The sequence below is a fragment of the Camarhynchus parvulus genome, chromosome 3, assembly GCF_901933205.1.
Source record: "Camarhynchus parvulus chromosome 3, STF_HiC, whole genome shotgun sequence".
NCBI lineage: Eukaryota > Metazoa > Chordata > Aves > Passeriformes > Thraupidae > Camarhynchus > Camarhynchus parvulus.
Window position 1 is genome coordinate 29067065 of NC_044573.1, and position 18641 is coordinate 29085705.

The following is an 18641-nucleotide window of genomic DNA, read 5'->3' on the forward strand; positions in this document are numbered from 1 at the left end:
TGTGTGTAACCATATTTTGTGTATTCTGTAGACTATGAGATTTTCATCTTAGCACTGCTTACTCATTTCATCTGAGTCTGTCAGATGAGAAAGGGAGAGGCTCTCACAAAAACAGTGATTACCTTTCTGGAAATAAATTCCTAACAAATGCATGAATATGGGCCATATAGCTGCACATTTATATATCTGTATGTATACATATACAGATTCCTACACAGGACTATGAAGAAATTAATATTGACAATCTAGTTCTGTTTATACCTGTAGAGAATTCCATGTTTCTACAGGGAAATTATGATTGTTTTCAACATATAAAGGTATGAAATTATTGGTATAAAATAAGGCTGGTAGAACGCTATTTAAATACTTACTGCCACCTTATGTTTTCATAAAAGTTTTGCAGGTGTTCAAATCAGGAATACGTTTCTAAAGCTCTTAATTTGCTGTGCATTTGTGAATGAGCTTTTTATCCCCAACAGGTTCTTGATTGTAGTGTATATGTGACGAAATGTTACTGAATTTCACTTTAATTGCAACCTATCAGAAAAGTTCTTAACGTGTTCTTATTTATCCAGAAATAAGGAATTTTTTGACATCATATATAGCACAAATGTAAAAACTGAAGTTAGAGAACCATTAGTCAAGAATGACTAGGTTAATTCATAGGTAACCAATAAGTTACTGCTTTACCTCTCTGATGGCATGTGAAGGCAAACTACAGTTAGTGCTGTTTTGCCCTTAGAATGACAGTCTAAGCTGCAGTAATTGAGGAGCTATGTGTCAGGGAGCTCAGACAACCATTACTCCACAGTGATGTGGCCAGGGGAAATAAAATCTAAATTTCAAGTCATCCAAAGGCGTTCCCCATTTTTGTGTGAAGATTGTTTAAAGTCCTCTTTGAGAGGGAAATGTTTAATTTTTAGTATGATGCAGTCTTACTTTAAGGAAACCACACTTTAAGCTCAGAGCCAATTAACTTCAAACATCAGCAATGATGTCTATATCAATAATATGTTAGTAACATGCAGAACTGTTATGTTCCATTGGGTCAGTGTGAAATAATTTCCCTTTGAAACAAAACCTGTTACTGCATATTGGTAAATTACCTCAAATGAGTTTGTACTCTTCTGTTTCTCTACTGCCCTCCAAGGGCTTTAAGAGTTACCAAATTGCTGACATGGAAAGCTAAAACAACTACTAAAATAATTCCCGTTTTCCTTAACAAAGAAGGATAAAAATAAAATAAGGCTAAAGGAATAATTTTAAACATATAGGAAATATATTTTATTCAGTCTGATATTTTGATGCAAATAAACCTAATTATCTCCTCCAGTCTCAACAGTGTTAATGTCAGCCCCTTTTAATGGCTGTACCAACTGTGTAATTTGGAAACTGACCACTGAGCACCAACTGTAAACCTATGAGAACTATATTTCCAGTGTTCTGAGAATTATCAGTGTTTTAAAACTTCTGAGGCTAATAATATTATTAGTTAACTTTTTTTAATATGAAATACATTCTTTCAAAATTAAGACTGTTCATTGTGTTACTACTGAATACCAAAGGTTAAGAGAATACAAAGTTTTATTAGGTTAGACTTTGGTAATGAGGAGACAGCTAAAAACTGTTTTGAATAATTTCTTCGAAGATTATGATATTTTTAATTACAGTTCAAACAAATTACACTTAAAATCCATACAATAACTTCAGCATGCAAGATATATTGGTTATTCACATCCATGTTTTGTGTTGATTTTTTTCCTGAAAGAGCATGAAGTCCAGTGAAGCTTTTTTAAGCTAACTTTTCTACAAACATTTGAGTGAATGTCAAAATTTATTTAACAATTTTTTGTGAGTGATATTATTGAAATTGCCTACAAATTCTAACATATTTTGTATGTTTTGTTCGTACATGAATCACTGATCTCACTGGTTCAGTTTTGATTCCTTGTTCTACATGGTGGGGTGGAGTGAGAGAGAGTGCACAGCTTTTTCCAGATGCCAGTGAGAAAGGTTTAGCAACAAATGGCTTGATGGGGTAACTGCTTTGGTAAGACAGAATAAGAGGAGGAAGATAGGTGGCAAGTAAGTCTTGCATCCCATCATGTGCTGGGTGCCCTGCATCCACGCTGTGTTGGACAGAGCCTGAATGATTTCCCCATGGTGCACTGCACAAGAACGGTACAGGTCCTGGCCATGCAGAGAAGGTCTCCCTTTTGCTCTTTTGAGCCTTTGTATGATTTTCTTACAAGTAAACAGCTTCATTCTAGAAGGTGTTCTCCTGAGAACTCAGTGAATTTATCTGGCAGCCAAGGGATCTATGCAGCACAACTTGGACCTGAATGCCCTGCTGTGTGCACCGCAGCTCACAGGCTGTGCCTGCTCAGGTTCACTGTTACATGAATCATTAACCCCTAAATATGTAAGTCTCCAGTCGTGTCCATAACATCCAGAACAGCTAAACTGTGTTTTTGTTGTCTCAAAACAGAATCCATTGGAGACAGTGGGAAGGATTTCCTATCACAATATGATGTGTCAAGCAAACAGTCTGCCTGAGCCCTTACTCATCTCATAGTTCTGCCATGCCTCATAAGGGAGATTATGCTCTCAATCTCTACTTGGATGGTGTCCTGGTTCAGGGCAAATTCGGGAGCGAGCCCCCAAAGGGGTTCCTCTAGAGAGCAGATTCAATCTCCCTCTCCCCCCAGCTAGTTTGGGAAAAATACCTCCTTGGAGAAAAGTGGAAAAACTGTTTATTAAATAATAAAACCTAAACAATATTAAATAATAAAACTTCTTGCCACTCCAGAAGAGACAAACTCGGAAAGTCCCCTCCATGGACTGTAGCTCGACTCAGTCTCTTATCAGTCCCTCTGGTGCTGGAAATGTTGCGGGCCAGGCCCAGCCCAGTGGGCCACAGATGCAAGCTGCTGGTGCTCTGCTGGGTGTTCAGTCCAGAGCAGGTTTAAACAGGTCCAAAGAAAAGGAAAAAAAAGTTCAGGGAACTTCTTTGCCTCAGCTAGCTGAAACTAACTAAAAACCAAGGAGAGCTCTGTCCTGTTGTCTGTCCGTCCACAGACAACACAGTCCAGGAGCAGGAGTGTGGAGTAGTGAGTGCAGTGTCTGAAAACAAAACTCCACACTTCTTCTCTCCCCACTTCACTCTTGAAACAAGTCTTAAAGGTGCAAAACTTATTATTCAGCATAAACAGAAGAGATGACTGGGGATAAAAGCATCATATAGTCAACCCAGGACAGATGGAAAATCAAATCTGTGTGCTCTTGTGGTGGTGGTAGCTGAATAACTTTGTGACCTCGCCTCTTGAATAAGTGTTGACTTTGTCCTCTGTTGTGTTATTCAGGTATTCATGATCTTTTGAAAGATCATTTTTTTGAGATGATGCATAAGATGATTATCCTGACAATTCTTTCTTAAAAGCTAAAGTTGCTTGCAGTTTTAAGAAACATTACCTATATGTATCCATTAATTTATTCTGTTCTTCTGAACAGACTCAAAGATACATGCTTGCTGCTTTTCTCTTTTTACTTTATCCTAAATTTAATTTTGGCTCTCTGTCTCCTCACAATGACCCAGCATCACTATATCCTGCTCATGTATTAGCATAGGTCTTGCGTATCTTCACATGTTGTTTTTTGCATCATTATTATCAATTTTTAAATGTTTATAAAGTTTTAAAGATTATTTTAAATTTCCTCAATTCTAAGTCCTAGAGATAGATATAATAATAGGAGGCTTGACTTTTAAAATGGTAATTCATTTTCCAAAATATATTAAGGGGATTTATAGTACACAAATTAATTATTATTATTTAGACTACACAAATGAATGAGGTAGTATTAATTAATCAAAGGAAGTGTTAAGGTCAATGTTTGCTGGTAACAGGAATTTAATAAATGAAAGCATTCAGTGTGCAAGGCTCTCCTGCATTGGTGGCAGCTCAGTTGATGCAGGAAAGGGCACAAGTTAATAAGAGTATACTGCAATCAGAACTGCTCTGGGCTTTAGTGTGTGATGTATATGCAGATGCAGACAGAATACGATCTGACATTATCAAAAGTTTGATATGCAAGGCCAGACTTATACTTTGGAGTTTGTTTTGAATGGGGAAGCTGCATTTTGTGAATAAATGAGAAATGTCTTATACCACCACACAAAAAAAAGGCTAAGGTGGGAGGCAATCATACTTGGAAGAGCAATTGTTATGATTACCAAGGAAGATTTGTGTGTATTTTACATGCAATTTTTCGTGAAAAGAGTTCATTGCAATGCGTTTAAATTATTTCTCTATATTAATTTGAATATTTTGACCATCAGACTATCAGACTACTCCCACAATGTCTGAGAGTAATACTATGGAATGCTGCTTTGATGCTTGATTTCATTCTCAGTTTAGGGTGGGGTGAGGGGAAAGGAAAGTAAAGCAGAACAAAACCCGATCTCTGGTTTTGAAGCAACTTGGAGTAATTAACCTGCAAGAACTACTTACTGATAAAAACTCAAGCCCCATACTCCCTCTTGTGGTTTATCTTGAAGAACATGAAAAATATTTATATACATATATGTACACATATAGGTATATTGTACAATTGTATATTGTACAGTATACAATTCATATACATATGTATCTATGCATATAGTGTATATGTCTAGATAGAAAATATTGTCTATACTTACACAGAAAATAAAGTTTTAGTTTAAATAAAAACAACTCCCAACTTTTAAAAATGCTCTAATTTGTTTTAAATAGTATCAGAACATGTAATTCACTCTGAAAGACATGTTATTTATCTTCAGATTTAGTGTACTTCCGTTTTAACAGATTCTTCTCTGAGTTTTCCAAATCCAGTGAGGCAACTACTTGGCCTCCATGTTGGATACTACAGAATGTCCCAGCTGAGGAGACACTAATGTCTACTCAGTAATAACACTAAGGTTTGACTCTCATTAACCATTTCAAAAGAAAAAAAAATCTTATGTTGAAGGACTAATCAAAGAAGTGGAAAGGATTTTCAGTAATATTTAGCAGCTCTTTAGGAACTTTTGCCATATCCTTGATACTTGCATCCAATTCCTTTCTGGCGGCTTCAGTCTTACAGATGTGTAACTAAGAACATTTCTAACAGGGGGAATAAATAAAATCATTGTAAGCTTGCTTTTAATTTAAGGAGGGGATAATTTACAGTTGTAGTTACTACCATTTAAGAAAAATGAAAAGAGAAATAGTCTTGACAAATGTTTCTAAAGTTATTAGAAACATGTTGACTACAGCTGTGTTGATTCTGAAGTATTCCATGTATATTTGTATGTCAAAATAATGGTATGCTTTATGTATCCTCTATACTTGGTAATGGCAAACGAACCCTTACATATTATTTGTTTGTGATGAATCATCTAATCTCTTACTCTTGAAATTTTAATATCTCAATAAATAAAAATACCAAAGCTTTCTCTAAAATGTACAGTTTTCTTAGATTCCTTTTCTATGTGTAGTTTCATAATAAAGGAATAAAAAGGAGGTGACAGTAAAAAAAGAAATCAACATTTCCTTTAATGTGTATTATTTATTTTTCACATTCTTTCATTATGGTTTGACTTGGGTTTTAGATTTCACCTTTTAAGTGTGATCAGAATTAAAGTATGAAACAGCATTGCATTAAAACTCTAGTTTTCACTACTGTTTTTATTTTGCATGTAGAAAAGTGACAGTAATGGAAGACTCTGATCAAAACATTCATCTGAAAAACTTGTCTCTTCAGCAAGCAACCAATGAAGAGGAAGCCTTAAACCTACTCTTCTTGGGGGACACCAACAGAATGATTGCTGAGGTGAGATTTGCTGCTCCAATCTTCTTAACACCACCAAAATTAAAATGGTCAAAAACATCTCACCTCCTCTCTCAAATAAAATGTATATTTTAGAAGTCCTTGGACATAAATTAGTATCCTCTTTTTGAGTGTATTTCCACGGTGAAATTGAATAAGCATTTCTCTGATGATAGCGTTCTATAGTGGATGTGATTGGTGGCTCTTGAAGTCATAACTTATTGAAATTCAAAGTAGAATACAGAAATTCTCATAAACTGTAGACTTACTTTGGCATGTATCAACATACATAGACATGTAAAGATAAGAAAATATGTCCTTGCAAAACACTGTCAAACATTCACAGTGAAATTTTTCCCTGGAAGTGTTCAACACCAGTTTGGATGGGGCCCTGAGCAACCTGTTCTAGTGGAAGTGTCCCTAGTCATGGGGTGGGAGGGGACCGGGTGGTTGGAACAAGATGCTCTTTAAGGTCCCTTCCACCTCAAACCATTCTATGATTCCAAGCACTGCTGGATGACCACATACACCTGGACACAGGGGAAGAAGCATTTTATTATAAAACATAAGTAGGTAACACAAATACTTGTTCTTTCTTAAGGATGGCAGTTTCAACAGTTATATTTTGAGAGGTAGGAATATGTTAAGGCAAGAGATAAACATAAGGGCTTCTCATAAACCTGAGCATTTAGGCAAGGAACTGCTTCATGATATTGAAATAGAAAAATTGGCACTGTGTGGAGGAGAGGAACTTGGCGAAGTGTAATAGAAGTCAAAAGGGTTAATCTAGAGATCTAAGAGGATTTATGGCATAAAGCATAACTTCTCTGGAGAACCATATTTTTAGATCTTGAATTATTATAATACTTTCTGACCTCTGAAGATTAGAACCCTCTTAAGTAAACTTTAAAGAAAAAGAAGCAAGATTAATAAACCTAAATAGAAAATAAAGTAAAATAAATGCTTAATTAATCTTTTTTAATGATGAGTTTGGCTGTGGAAAAACTCAGATGACTGTCATGGATCACATATGAGATGTGTAGCCTCTAAAATTGCAATCTAGTGGTTTAACCCTGCATAACTCTTCTTTGAAGAGTTGACTGTTTTGAAAATAAGAATTCTTGGGTTGGCTGTTGATATTCTCTGCCCCGAGATGCGTAGGATGTCTCTGCTTCAGCCCGTGCAACTGAAGAGCAAGTCTGGAGTCTTCGCTTTTTGGTCTTGAGGTTGTTTATTAATTCTTGTCTATAAAATTTTCTTTTTGCCCAGCTGAGATCTGCTCAGCAAGGCAGCCACGAGCACTCTGACCACCCCCGAGGCGGTGTTGTCTCTTTGTCTACAAACTACGTATATCATATTTACACTTAATTCCCAATACCTATCACCTATGCTAGACAGTGCACTTCTACTCTAAAGCAATCCCAAAGTGCCAACATCACAGCAGAAAATGGAGATAAGAAGAAGGACTAGAAATGCCCTGATTCCTTCATCTTGTCCCCATAACCCCCATACCAAAAATCCTAAAATTTACATTTTCACCCTGTGCATATTTTATTATTACGCTATTCAAACCTGCGTGACTTTCATGTTCTCATACAAAGCTGGCAACTCGCTGCAAGGGTCAAAATCAAATCTCCAGGTGTTCTGGGCAGCATGCCAGGGTCTCCGAGCCCCCCAACGGGGTTCTCAGAAACTCGACATCCGAAGGGATGTGCTGAGTTCCCACAAAGAATGACAATTTAATTTCTACATTGCCTATGCCAATGCAGTCTAACTTATGATTTGAGGGGTGCATTTTTTCCTCGTCACTGATTGTGCTAAAAAAAGTCATCACAATATTAAAAGTATTTTGCAGGCAAAATTTGTTCATTCATTCAATTTCAGAACCTAAGAGAATGTTTATAACTGAATACTTCTTTCCTGCACGTACCTATATAACCCAAGAGAAGGGAGAAAAGGGAAACTAATCTAGTTTGCTCAGGATTGCTTTGCTAGGACCTTTGTTTTGTTTTGATGTGTACTATGAGTAGTGTAGGTGGTAAGATGAGAGACATTTGTGCAGAGACGATTCATAATGTAAAAATCCAATTAGGAATTTTTTTGTCTCGTATTTTGCCAGGGAGAAATAGGCAGAGATCAAAAGAGAAAAAAACAGAGTCTTTTGTTGGCAGTTCTGCTGAATGTAAGGACTAGATTTTTGTTTGCTTTCTGATAAATCAGTTTCTTTATAGATTTCAATACATAAGAATCTGCAGCAACAGGTTATAAAATCTGAACAGTTTTCTTATATTTTCTATCTGTTGAGACAACTTTATGAATTCGGAACCTGAAATGCATGCTGAGGATTTAAAATCAAGTTTGCAGTATAAACAATTGGTAGCAGCAATATCTAAAAAAGCTCCTGTGTGAAAATAAATGTTTGGCAGTTTAGGTAGTGTTCTCAAACCATTTTGTCTTGGTACACTATTAATATATGTTCAGCTGAAGTGGTCTTTTCTAAGTTTTTGTGATGGAAATCCCATATAACCTCTGCCTTTTGAAATAACATGCCTAAACCTCTGTGATTTTGAGAATTCTTAGTGGTTTTTAGTATTTCTCTAAAAGCAATAGACTAAGGTAGCCTCCCCAGGATGTGCAGCAATTTCAAAACTGTAAAATTCTTTTCTGAGATTAGTACATCTGAGGACTGCAGTTACATGTACAGTTAGAATTTATTTTTTCCTCTAATGAAAAGGTACTTTGCTTTAACAAAGAAGGAAATGTTTCAGTGCATGTTTTTATACCTACAGCATTCAATTTTTTTAAATTTGGCACACACTGTATAAGACACAGTATTTGTTCCATCATTTAAAATGTTTGAAGTTCAATTGGGTCAATCAGTAAACTTTTGGCAATATTTAAATATATTTATTTCAAGAATGAATGAAACTTTAAGGTTTAAGATTAGTTGTGGGGCCTAACTTGTGACCTGTGAATTGAACTCATTCTATTTGTATTTATTGTACATTAATATTCTCTTGAATTTATTTAAAAACCCAGTGGTCATGTTTGACTGCGTTTTTTACTGGATGAGATAGGAAAAATAGGATTTCAGTGCGTGAGCATATGAGATTAAACACCACTTTTGACAAAAATGCATGCTATCTGGGTTAGTGCTGCAGTCTAGAAGAAATTACAACTTTCTGCTTTCCTAGGTTCCCCTTTGGTACCAATTGTTAACTTCTTTCCACTCCGACAAATCTGTAATATTGTATTATGAGCACCAAATAGCATTGTTATTTCAGCACAGGTGCTTTCATTTCCATGTGTGGTAAAAATACTACTGGTCATACATACTACTTTGAATAGTCCTTAAAATGCTTTGGGATTTATATAGATAAAAGGCATGATATAACATAAGGTTAATAATGTCTTCACCAGGGAGTATTAATTACTTTAAAAGTTACCTGAGTTTAAAAGTTATCGTGGTCTAACTGTGAAACTGTACTTGTAGTAAATATGAAAATAAAGTATTGCTTTCAGGAAATGATTGCACCTATTCTGATCCTGATTTTTTCATAGAAAAATTTTTCAATTTCAAACTATGACAAGTGTACCTAAGTACAACTGAAGAGCCCCTTTACCTGTAACATATTATTTAGAAAGGAAACTAAAGATATACTGAGGTCTCTCTCATCTACCAGATATAAAGATAGGCACCTCCTATTCCTCAATTTGTATGCACTTCCTTATAGCATAGTTCTATTGGAACTGTAGTTTATATTCATTAGACAGAGATATCCATCTAAACTGTGAAATGACTGTAGCTGTCAGAACATCTTCCTACAGATATCCCTCTGATTGTAGCACAAAATTGGAGAAAATTTATTTGATATCAATCTTGAATGCTATCAGTACTTTCTCTTTTTTCCCCTTGCTCTTCTTTGAAAAGTTCAGAAGCAAAAAATCCTTAAGAAGAAAAAGAAGGATTCCTTAAAAGAAAATTTTGTAAGTTTTCACTGAGACATTCTCTCAAAAAACTCTGAACACACAGAATTGATGTCTCTTATGCATTGGCTAGTCACTAATTCACTCATACAGGAAAATCATGTTCTTCTGCTGTCTAAATATTTTGATTCAAGGAAGAAAAGATTTCACTGGAATGGTGTAAGTTGCCAAGTGGAGGTGGTTTGCAATATGGGCTTAACAACTACATTTATCAGCTGCAAAATAGTTTTGTCCCAGTGGTCCTGCTCTCTTTCATGTATTATCTCAGTCAGTGTTTTGGCAGCCGTGCTTAACATATTATTCTTCCAGATAGTAGCAGCTTCTGTTAGTCTAGTTGTGATTTTCAAACAGCTTTTCATATATCTTTGTCCTGTTTAAGAAGCTTTCTCTTTCTTAGGTCCTCAATCCTTAAGAACGTTGTTTAGACCTGTAGCATCCATTTCAGGCTATTTTTAGTGAAAACATTTATAATAACAGCTGCCACAAATAAAGGATTCAGGAAATACATAAATTCCTGTATAAGGAAAAACTCCTGCACTGTTTCACTGACTTAAGATGGGTAAGAATTAGATTAAGATGGACGGCTTAGGTTCCAGCAAGATTTTGGATGGTTCTTGACCTTGCATTCCTTGACAGAAATATCTAACTCAGAAGTTTCTTCCAGTATGACTGTGATGTAGATTCTCATTTGAGTAGAAGCCATGTTCTTGCAACCATTGTATAAATAGATGTAGTAGTTAAAGTCATAAAGCTTCTATACAATTTATTTAATTTCAGCAAACACAGGTATATTTTCATCCTGGAAAAAAACAAGACTGGTTTGTATGGCTTGAAAGACACCTTGTACGTATTTTCCATGATCAAATGAAGTGTTGATGTTTTACCAAGTCATTGTTACTGAATTTGTCCTTTGCCGTGCTACAAATGGGCAGCAATAGATGACCTGGCATTAAGTCCTTTGTAGTGTTCATGTGATATCACAAAGCATCTGAAGTCTGCTTATGTGGTTTATGATGTAACAGAATTCCTGGAAAAAATTATTCTTTGTAAGTGACTGCTGCTCATCAGTTGTTCTATATATAACTCTCACAATAGCAACCATCTGCTGAGAACCAGGACACTCCCCTCTTTCTCTTTTTTTTTCCTTCATCACATCAAATTAGTGTTAGGATGATTTCATATACATATGGTTTGAATCCTACTAGCAAAGCCAAAATGAACTTTGAAAACCACCAAAGGAACATTTTAGTAGGCTCTGAGACACTGTCCAGAAAATGTTATTTGTTTTCTGTTTTCAAACTTTCTAAACAGATGAATGGTGATACTCAGAAGTTGCATATGTAAGATAACAACCAAATAGTAAAAGAAAAGGCTTGTTCTTGGACTAGAGATGCCAGCACATCATCATTTCTTTTCTGTGCTGTGCATCTACTTGTGTGGTAAAAGTAGCTAAGTGTGGGGGAATAATGAAATTAACATTTCATGGTTGCATCCCATTTAACAGTTTAAATTTTTATTGCTATATGCTTTCTGCAATAGTTCTAACAGAGCTTCCTGTATATGGAAACTCCAAAGCAGAGATAGAATCATACTGCAGAAAGGAGTATTGGTGTCTTGATTAAGCCATGGTTCTACTCTGAAGAAGGACTTTACAAATATACCAGTTTGGAATTCTAGCCAATGACTTCCAAACAAGGTTCATTGATTTTTTCCATTTTCATGAGAAAAAAAAAGCTGTGGAAGAGAAAATCAATGGAGTTTCTAATGACTAGTTCAGCCAAATCTACTTGGAACACTCAAAATAAAGTTGTGGCTAGTGTATCAGAATAGACAATAAAAACCTTGTAGAGCAAATATTACCATGTGCTGTTTGGAACTCAGAGTCCTGAAATTATGTTCTTTTAGGATTTGAAATTTTTTTGCCTCTGTTGGCAATAAATGAGTGTGACTAAAAGCCCTTTTTGAAATAGATAAGATTTTGCTGTAGTGTGAATCTCAAGTTTGCTTAACAGTGCTTATTCAGAAGTATGATGATTTCTTCAGCTTCTGTCATAGCAACATTTGCTTTGTGCTTCCACCTATAGTGATACTTGATCTGGCTTAGACTTGTCCACAGTATAGTGTGACTGATGCTATCTCTGTAGTGCAAGATGTCCGTAAATATCAGTTCTGTCAAGGAGAATGTCCTTAAATATTAATTATGTTGTGGATTTTTAGCTGGAAAAAAAATATCCAGTCCTGCTTCACAGAGCTGCAAATAAAAAAGTCACAGGCATCCCAGTAAAATAAGCGAAGCGGGCTCTGCTTATTCATGGAATCAGAATTGCTGAATGAAGTACATTTTCACAGCATATAACTTTTTCTTAGTCTAACTGCATTTTAAGTAAGTTTGGGAGTGCTTTCTTGCTTGACACCTTTCCCTCAGCCTGTTTATTTTCATTCCAAAACTACAACTCACTTCCTCTTTATTTGCCCATCATCACCTCTGAGGACAGCATAGCATTCTGACTGCGTTCTGACACTCATTTCACAAGATTATGAATTCTAAATTTCTTCATCTGTATGAACTAATGATCAAAATTCTTTTCCCTCTCCCTCTGAGCTTGCCTGTATTAGGTAAAGCAGCCCAAAAGAAAATGCTGCTAAAGGTGAAATTTCCTTACAGAATTTTCACCAACGGCTACAAGTGTATGTTGTTTCTCCACACTACCTACTTGTTCACATCCAGTATGCTGCCATTTTCAGGTATTCTGCACAGTTGTTTTCTATAGCTGTGCTGTGGCTGAATCAAGAAAATTATCTAGGTTAAATATATATGGTTTGCTCTCTTTTTTTTTTCCTTTTTTTTTTAAGCTGGATCTGTTCCTAAATGCCATTTGGTTGTGCTGGCACTATTAAGACTTTAAAAAAAAAAAGGAAACTTGAAGTGGAGACAATTGAACCAAATGGCCCATATTATTCCTGTTAAAGGACACTTCAGCTTGTAGTCTTTTTGTTAAGAGCTGTCCTTTCTGGATGTATATGACAACGTCTGCAGTACCTGCAATGGGCAGACCATTTTAACATCTGCACTGTTGCATGCTAAAGCAGATTATGGAAAAAAAAAGGCAATATGTTTATATATCTGGTCTGAATCACAGGATAGGTCTACATAAAAAAATTACTGCAGAATGAATAAAGTAGAGACCAGAGATTAATGTAGACAGTATAACTGGGATGTTTCTATTGCTTTTTTCAGCAGCTATGACTAAATATAGATTTAGTTGCTGACTCAATAATATTGATTTATTATTTTACTACTCTGTTTTTTTGCAGGGTCAGCATTTATGTCCTGAGAACAATGTAGTCATACTTGTTATAGTTTATGAATAAAAATATTATCTGTATGCTAAACCTTTAATCTTCATATATTATCACAAGCTTTAACTATTTATGAAATGAGAATTATGTAAAGTAATTTTAGATTTAATTTTCAAACAATACCTTGAAACAACTAAGAAAAAGGTGCTTTAGATGTTTAAAGGTATTTTATATGTTTTTTAATAAAAATGCATATGTGATGGCATATGGTAATTTAAAATCTAGAGTTAAATAACTGAGAGCTGTTTAAAACTTTTGGTTCTGCATTTCAAATATATTGAGAAAACCTCTGAAGTGATGCTAAGACTGCACATTTCTAAAAATTGACTAAGACTTTCTGTGTTTTAAATTAAGGAAGTGTGGCTGTAGTTATTCCCAAAAAAATATATTTAAAGCCTAATATTTTATGAAAACTCTGTCATGCCACCTAAAAATCTGATATTGATTTTGCCAAGCAGAATTTTTTCATAAAAGTAATAATGCAGAAGTCTTATAGGAAGCCCTAGTCCTTGTTACACTGGTGGCCACCTATCATAAAGAAAAATTACGTACCAATGGGGAAATTATTACGTTTTCAGAGATCAGCATTCAGTAACTTTTCCTCTAGTCAAGCTTCCCTTTTCTAGTATTCCTCATGTAGTAAGGCCACTTGTTTTGCTGGTGTTAGAGTATTTTGGACCAACCTTAATTGCTTACAGTACAATTTGTCCAGATTAAAGTTATCCAAGTATTTTTCCAGAATACGAAAGTCGGGTAAATCCTTTTGGATTCTTTTTACGTGTTCATTACAGGTCCAATAGCTAATAAATGGGATAGATTATTTCGGTTGCCAGATTACTGAGCTATAAAGAGCTGAATTTATCCACTGAATATTGAGAGTTCTTTTATCCTGTCATTGTAGACACCAATGAATCAAGCCTCAAGCCGATCTCACTGCATTTTCACGATTCACATCTCCAGCAAGGAACCTGGATCTGCAATTATCCGGCGCTCCAAGTTGCACTTAGTAGATCTTGCTGGATCAGAACGTGTTGCAAAGACTGGAATTGGAGGCCACTTACTGACAGAGGCCAAATATATCAACCTGTCATTACATTATTTGGAGCAGGTAAAATTGAAAAGGAGTAAAACATTTCTCTCTTCACTAAATTCCTGTTTAACAATGTGCAATGTTTTGGAAAACTTTATTGCAATATTTACTTAGTCTTAGGCTATTTATTGCAGGGGTTTTTTAGCTTTGAATTTGTGTGTCTTCCTTTAAAATAAAATATTTTTATTTAGAGCAAACTTAACAATTATGCAGTAGGATTATAGTTGGTATACAGGGTAGTATTTCCAAAATTGTTTTCTTGGGTTTTTTTGATATACTAAAGATATTTACAAGATTTGAGCTATATTTCTCCTAAAAGTGTTCTGCATAATCTTCTTCCCCTTCCACAGCTGCGATCAGGGTGTATCGCTGAAAAGAAAGTGTTTGGGCTATATTTGGTTCAAGCATTGTAATATGGTAAATTATTGGGCTCTTCTCTCATGTATCGTTGTTTTATCCCTCTACCAATTTAAATCTTTGATCTTTTTGAGACAGAAGATATCATTGGTAATGTATTTATGGATTGACTACCATAACTGGACTTATACCAATAGTATTCATGGATGTAGTATAATTATAAGTAAATAAATAAAATATTGTTATTGTTATTATTGTTGTGATTGTTTTAGTTATTATTAATCTCCACAAAGCTTTGTCATTCAGCGGTTGTTATTAAAAATATTCACCCTCTTAATTTAAGGTACTAAAATCCCTATTGTTCTTTCACTGTTGATATTTGTTTTTCCTCTTTGGAAAAGGCAAATTTTGGGCAAATAGATTGCTTCTAAACAACCTTATTAATTTAAAAAAAAACTTCAGACAGCAGCAGTGAAAGGAAACTTTGGAGATAAAGGTTTCCAGTAAAAAGATTTTGTTAATTATGGCGATTATTATTAATTATAATATGTTTTACAATAATTATGTAATGATTAAGTTAATTATTGAAATAATCATTTAAATACTATATTTTAAAAAAATATTTTAAGGCTTTAATATATATCTCTTTGACCTACAATGATGTTTTATATGATTGCATGCTTACCAAGTTAGAGTAAGAAACATTTGGCAATGAATGAAATCTCTTTTGTGAATGCTGTGCTATTAAGCAATCACTGAAGATTTGCAAGTGTCCATTTCAGATCTCACACCTTTAAGAGAAATTTATTTCTTCCTAAAACTAAATATTTAATATTTCTTACACGATACGGCATGCACTGTTGCTAGAAATTAATTATTTTGGGAATTCCAATGGACAATACAGTATTTTCTCCAAAGGCTTCTTTAAAAATTTTTATGTAGAAACATAGCAGGTCAGTGAGACTGTCATTTAGGGGGACAGTTAAGGAGAATACGGAGAAGAAAAAAGGCTTAACTCTAAAAGTCAAATCTGTACTTTTTGACTTACATTATAGTACATGTGCTATTTAGTAAAATATGCAGTTGAGGAGATCATCATTAAACCTGAAAATTTTGTGGGTGTGTATATGTGAAAAGTCTTTAAAATAATGATTAGGAAAGATAACTGTTCTTCTTGCTGGGGAGAATATTTTTCAGTTTTGTGTTTAGTGTTTTTCTGTTAACAAAAACAAATATCTTATATTTCATTAAATTTATAATCAGAGATATTTCGTCTGTCAAAAGAAGAAACTTAAGGTACAGCAGATGGTAGTCAGTCATTTACTATCATACTTGATTTTTTTCATGCCCCTCATTTGTTTAAATTTTACCTTGAAGAATAATGTCTATATTTGAGTTGTACTCAAGGGAAATGATAAGGATCAGTGACTCTGAAATGGACATCTTCAGAACAATACAAATTATTCTCAGAATCCCTTCTTATTTATTTTACGATTTTTATGTATTTAGCAGGGAAAGATACTACTTTTTCATACAAATTTTAATTCCTATTTTAGAGAAATATTGTTGGAAATAGGCATGTTGGATTCTGTCTGGGATTGCGTATTAATAGAAATGTTTTCTAATATTGAATAAAAGACCACCAATGACAGTAAAAATGTCTTTTTCCCCCAAATAAGTGCGAATTTAACCATTCAATCCTGAACTGCAGTGCACAAATGCTTCAAAATTTTAATTTCTTATTAAAATTCTCAAGTCTTTAGCTATCTACTGGTGATCTAGTGTTGATTTATGCCATTTTGAAATACTTTTCACTATAAAATAGTCATATTAAATGATTTGTATTGAGATGACAATAAGAACACAGTTCTGTGTTACCACACTTGATCTACTTAAATATCAGCAGCATGTTTAAAAAGTCTTCAAATAAATCCACTGCACTTTTTCTCCAAGAGGCCTCTACAACTAGGAAAAAATGAAGATAGTTTTATGTAGCTGATCTGAAATGATAGCAGGAATTTGGAAGCACTTAGTACTATATCTGGGTAGCTTCTTTTGTCTGAGAGATATACTAGCGCGTTCTGGAATTACAACTGCTATGTAACTTTGCATACATAGATATTCCCTTATGGTAGAAATATAGAGAATCCTGGACCAGATTTAGAGTTGCAAATTAAGTTATACTGCCATGTGATTTGACACTATAATGGAATTATTTCCCAAAAACCACCCCAGGTTACAATGTTCTCATTACTTTAATTAATGTGTTTAACTTGAATGTGTGTCTTTTAACACGTGTTCCATTTACAGAATGTTGAAAGATTTTTATCCATTTGTGGATGGTTGCTGCCCAAATTTACCAAAGGGGTTTTTTTTTTATAATTTGTTTGTTCGTTTGGGATTTTTTGGTTTGTTTTTTTGGTTGGTCAGGTTTTTTTTCTGCAAAGACCACAGTTTAAGCTTCTAAACTCTACTAGAAATGGGAAGTAGGATGGGAAACAAAAAGAAGCCTCTGAAGCAGGAATATGGCTTCCGAGCATGTGATACACTAAACAGCAAGATAGAGGTGTACCTGACAGCTGTTTCTGCAAGTGATGCACACCAAAATGCCCATCTCTTGAGGATTCTTTGAGAACAGGATGGCATGAGATACTGGTGCAAATCTGTTCCTTGCGCAACAGATGTGGATGGAAACAGGGACTCTTGGGCACGCTTCAGATCATGTCATATTCACTTGCGAGTCTTGCACTTTCTGTTGTGCTAACAGAGTTTCCACATGTGTCAACAGAGTTATTTGTGAGTGATTATACCTGCTCTGTTTCATATGGGATTCAATTTTACAAGAAGTGGCAAGAGTTCTGACAGCAGCTAGGGCTTAAGGTGGTTTGTTTGACCCACTCAAAATGAAGCTTTCTGCTTTAATGACATTGTCAAGATTAAAATTACAGCTATTAAAAAACCCCTTTTATATCTAAAGGATAATAACACCTTCTTAAATGAGACAATTTTCTGATTTTCACGTTTGGTGCCTCTTAGAGAATCCAGGTTCAGCTTCTGTACAGGTAGTCTTTGTAATTTTGTCAAAGTGTTCAGATTCTCCTCGTTCTATCCCAGATTAGTTGATTGGATTGTAAAGATCTATTTAGTGATTAAGATGAAGTTTTACTAATGGGACTTTAAAATAGTTTGTGTTATAGGACTGTCACGTGACAGTACAATAGGTTCTGCATCATGATATCTGGTCACAGCTTTCCAGCATTAGTGTAGGAGGGTTCAGATTCTAACTGGGCTGCAGACTTCCTGCATGGACTTCAGAAAAAATGAACTTCCCTGTAACAGTGTTCCCATTTTTAATGGAAAGAACATATCTTCTCTCTGGCTCTTTTCTCATCTTGTCTATTTCATTTATGGTCTCTGTGTGGCAGAGGCTGAGAATGTGCTTATTAATGTATGTGCTAGACTACTATGAGATTTTTATGCAATATTATAAACCAACAAAGCTTTAACATGTTTCTATATAACAAGTTGTAACATTTGAGATTTGAAAACCGTGATCCAGGAATAGGTTTCCAGATTCCTTTACAAGACAGTAATTTTCTTATTATGCATTTGTGTTTCTCAGAGCTGCCAGTGTAAGATTTATAGTTTTAACTTTTAACTTTGTGAAGACCATTTAGAGAAACTAATGTCACAAAAAATTCACTACTAAATTTTCTAAAATAGCTTATTTTTTTAAATGTAGCATAAACAAAATATACACTGATATGTAACATTTATTAAAGAAAAAACAACTCCTAATCATTTAGGAGAGCTATCACAACTTATATAGGTAAAGATTTTCAGTACAGTGCTTGGCCAGATAACAGTTCACATCTTTTATATCACAAGACATCATGGGGTAATCTAGCTTTTTATTTAATAATTAGGTCCCATAATGTAAACAGCTGAGGAGGGAAACTGAGAATAGTAGGTGTACCATTTCCTTTCTGGCCAAGGCCTATAT

The 18641-nt window shown here is 34.7% G+C and overlaps 1 protein-coding gene across 1 annotated transcript in view; it reads left to right on the forward strand.

Annotated features, from left to right (window-relative positions):
* Positions 1 to 18641, forward strand: part of KIF6 (kinesin family member 6) — a 147084-nt gene that overhangs the window by 20866 nt on the left and 107577 nt on the right. Inside the window, exons 6-7 of the mRNA XM_030945763.1 lie at positions 5718 to 5847; positions 14093 to 14299. Coding sequence (XP_030801623.1) covers positions 5718 to 5847; positions 14093 to 14299 — 337 coding nt within the window. The remainder of the gene's footprint in view (positions 1 to 5717; positions 5848 to 14092; positions 14300 to 18641) is intronic.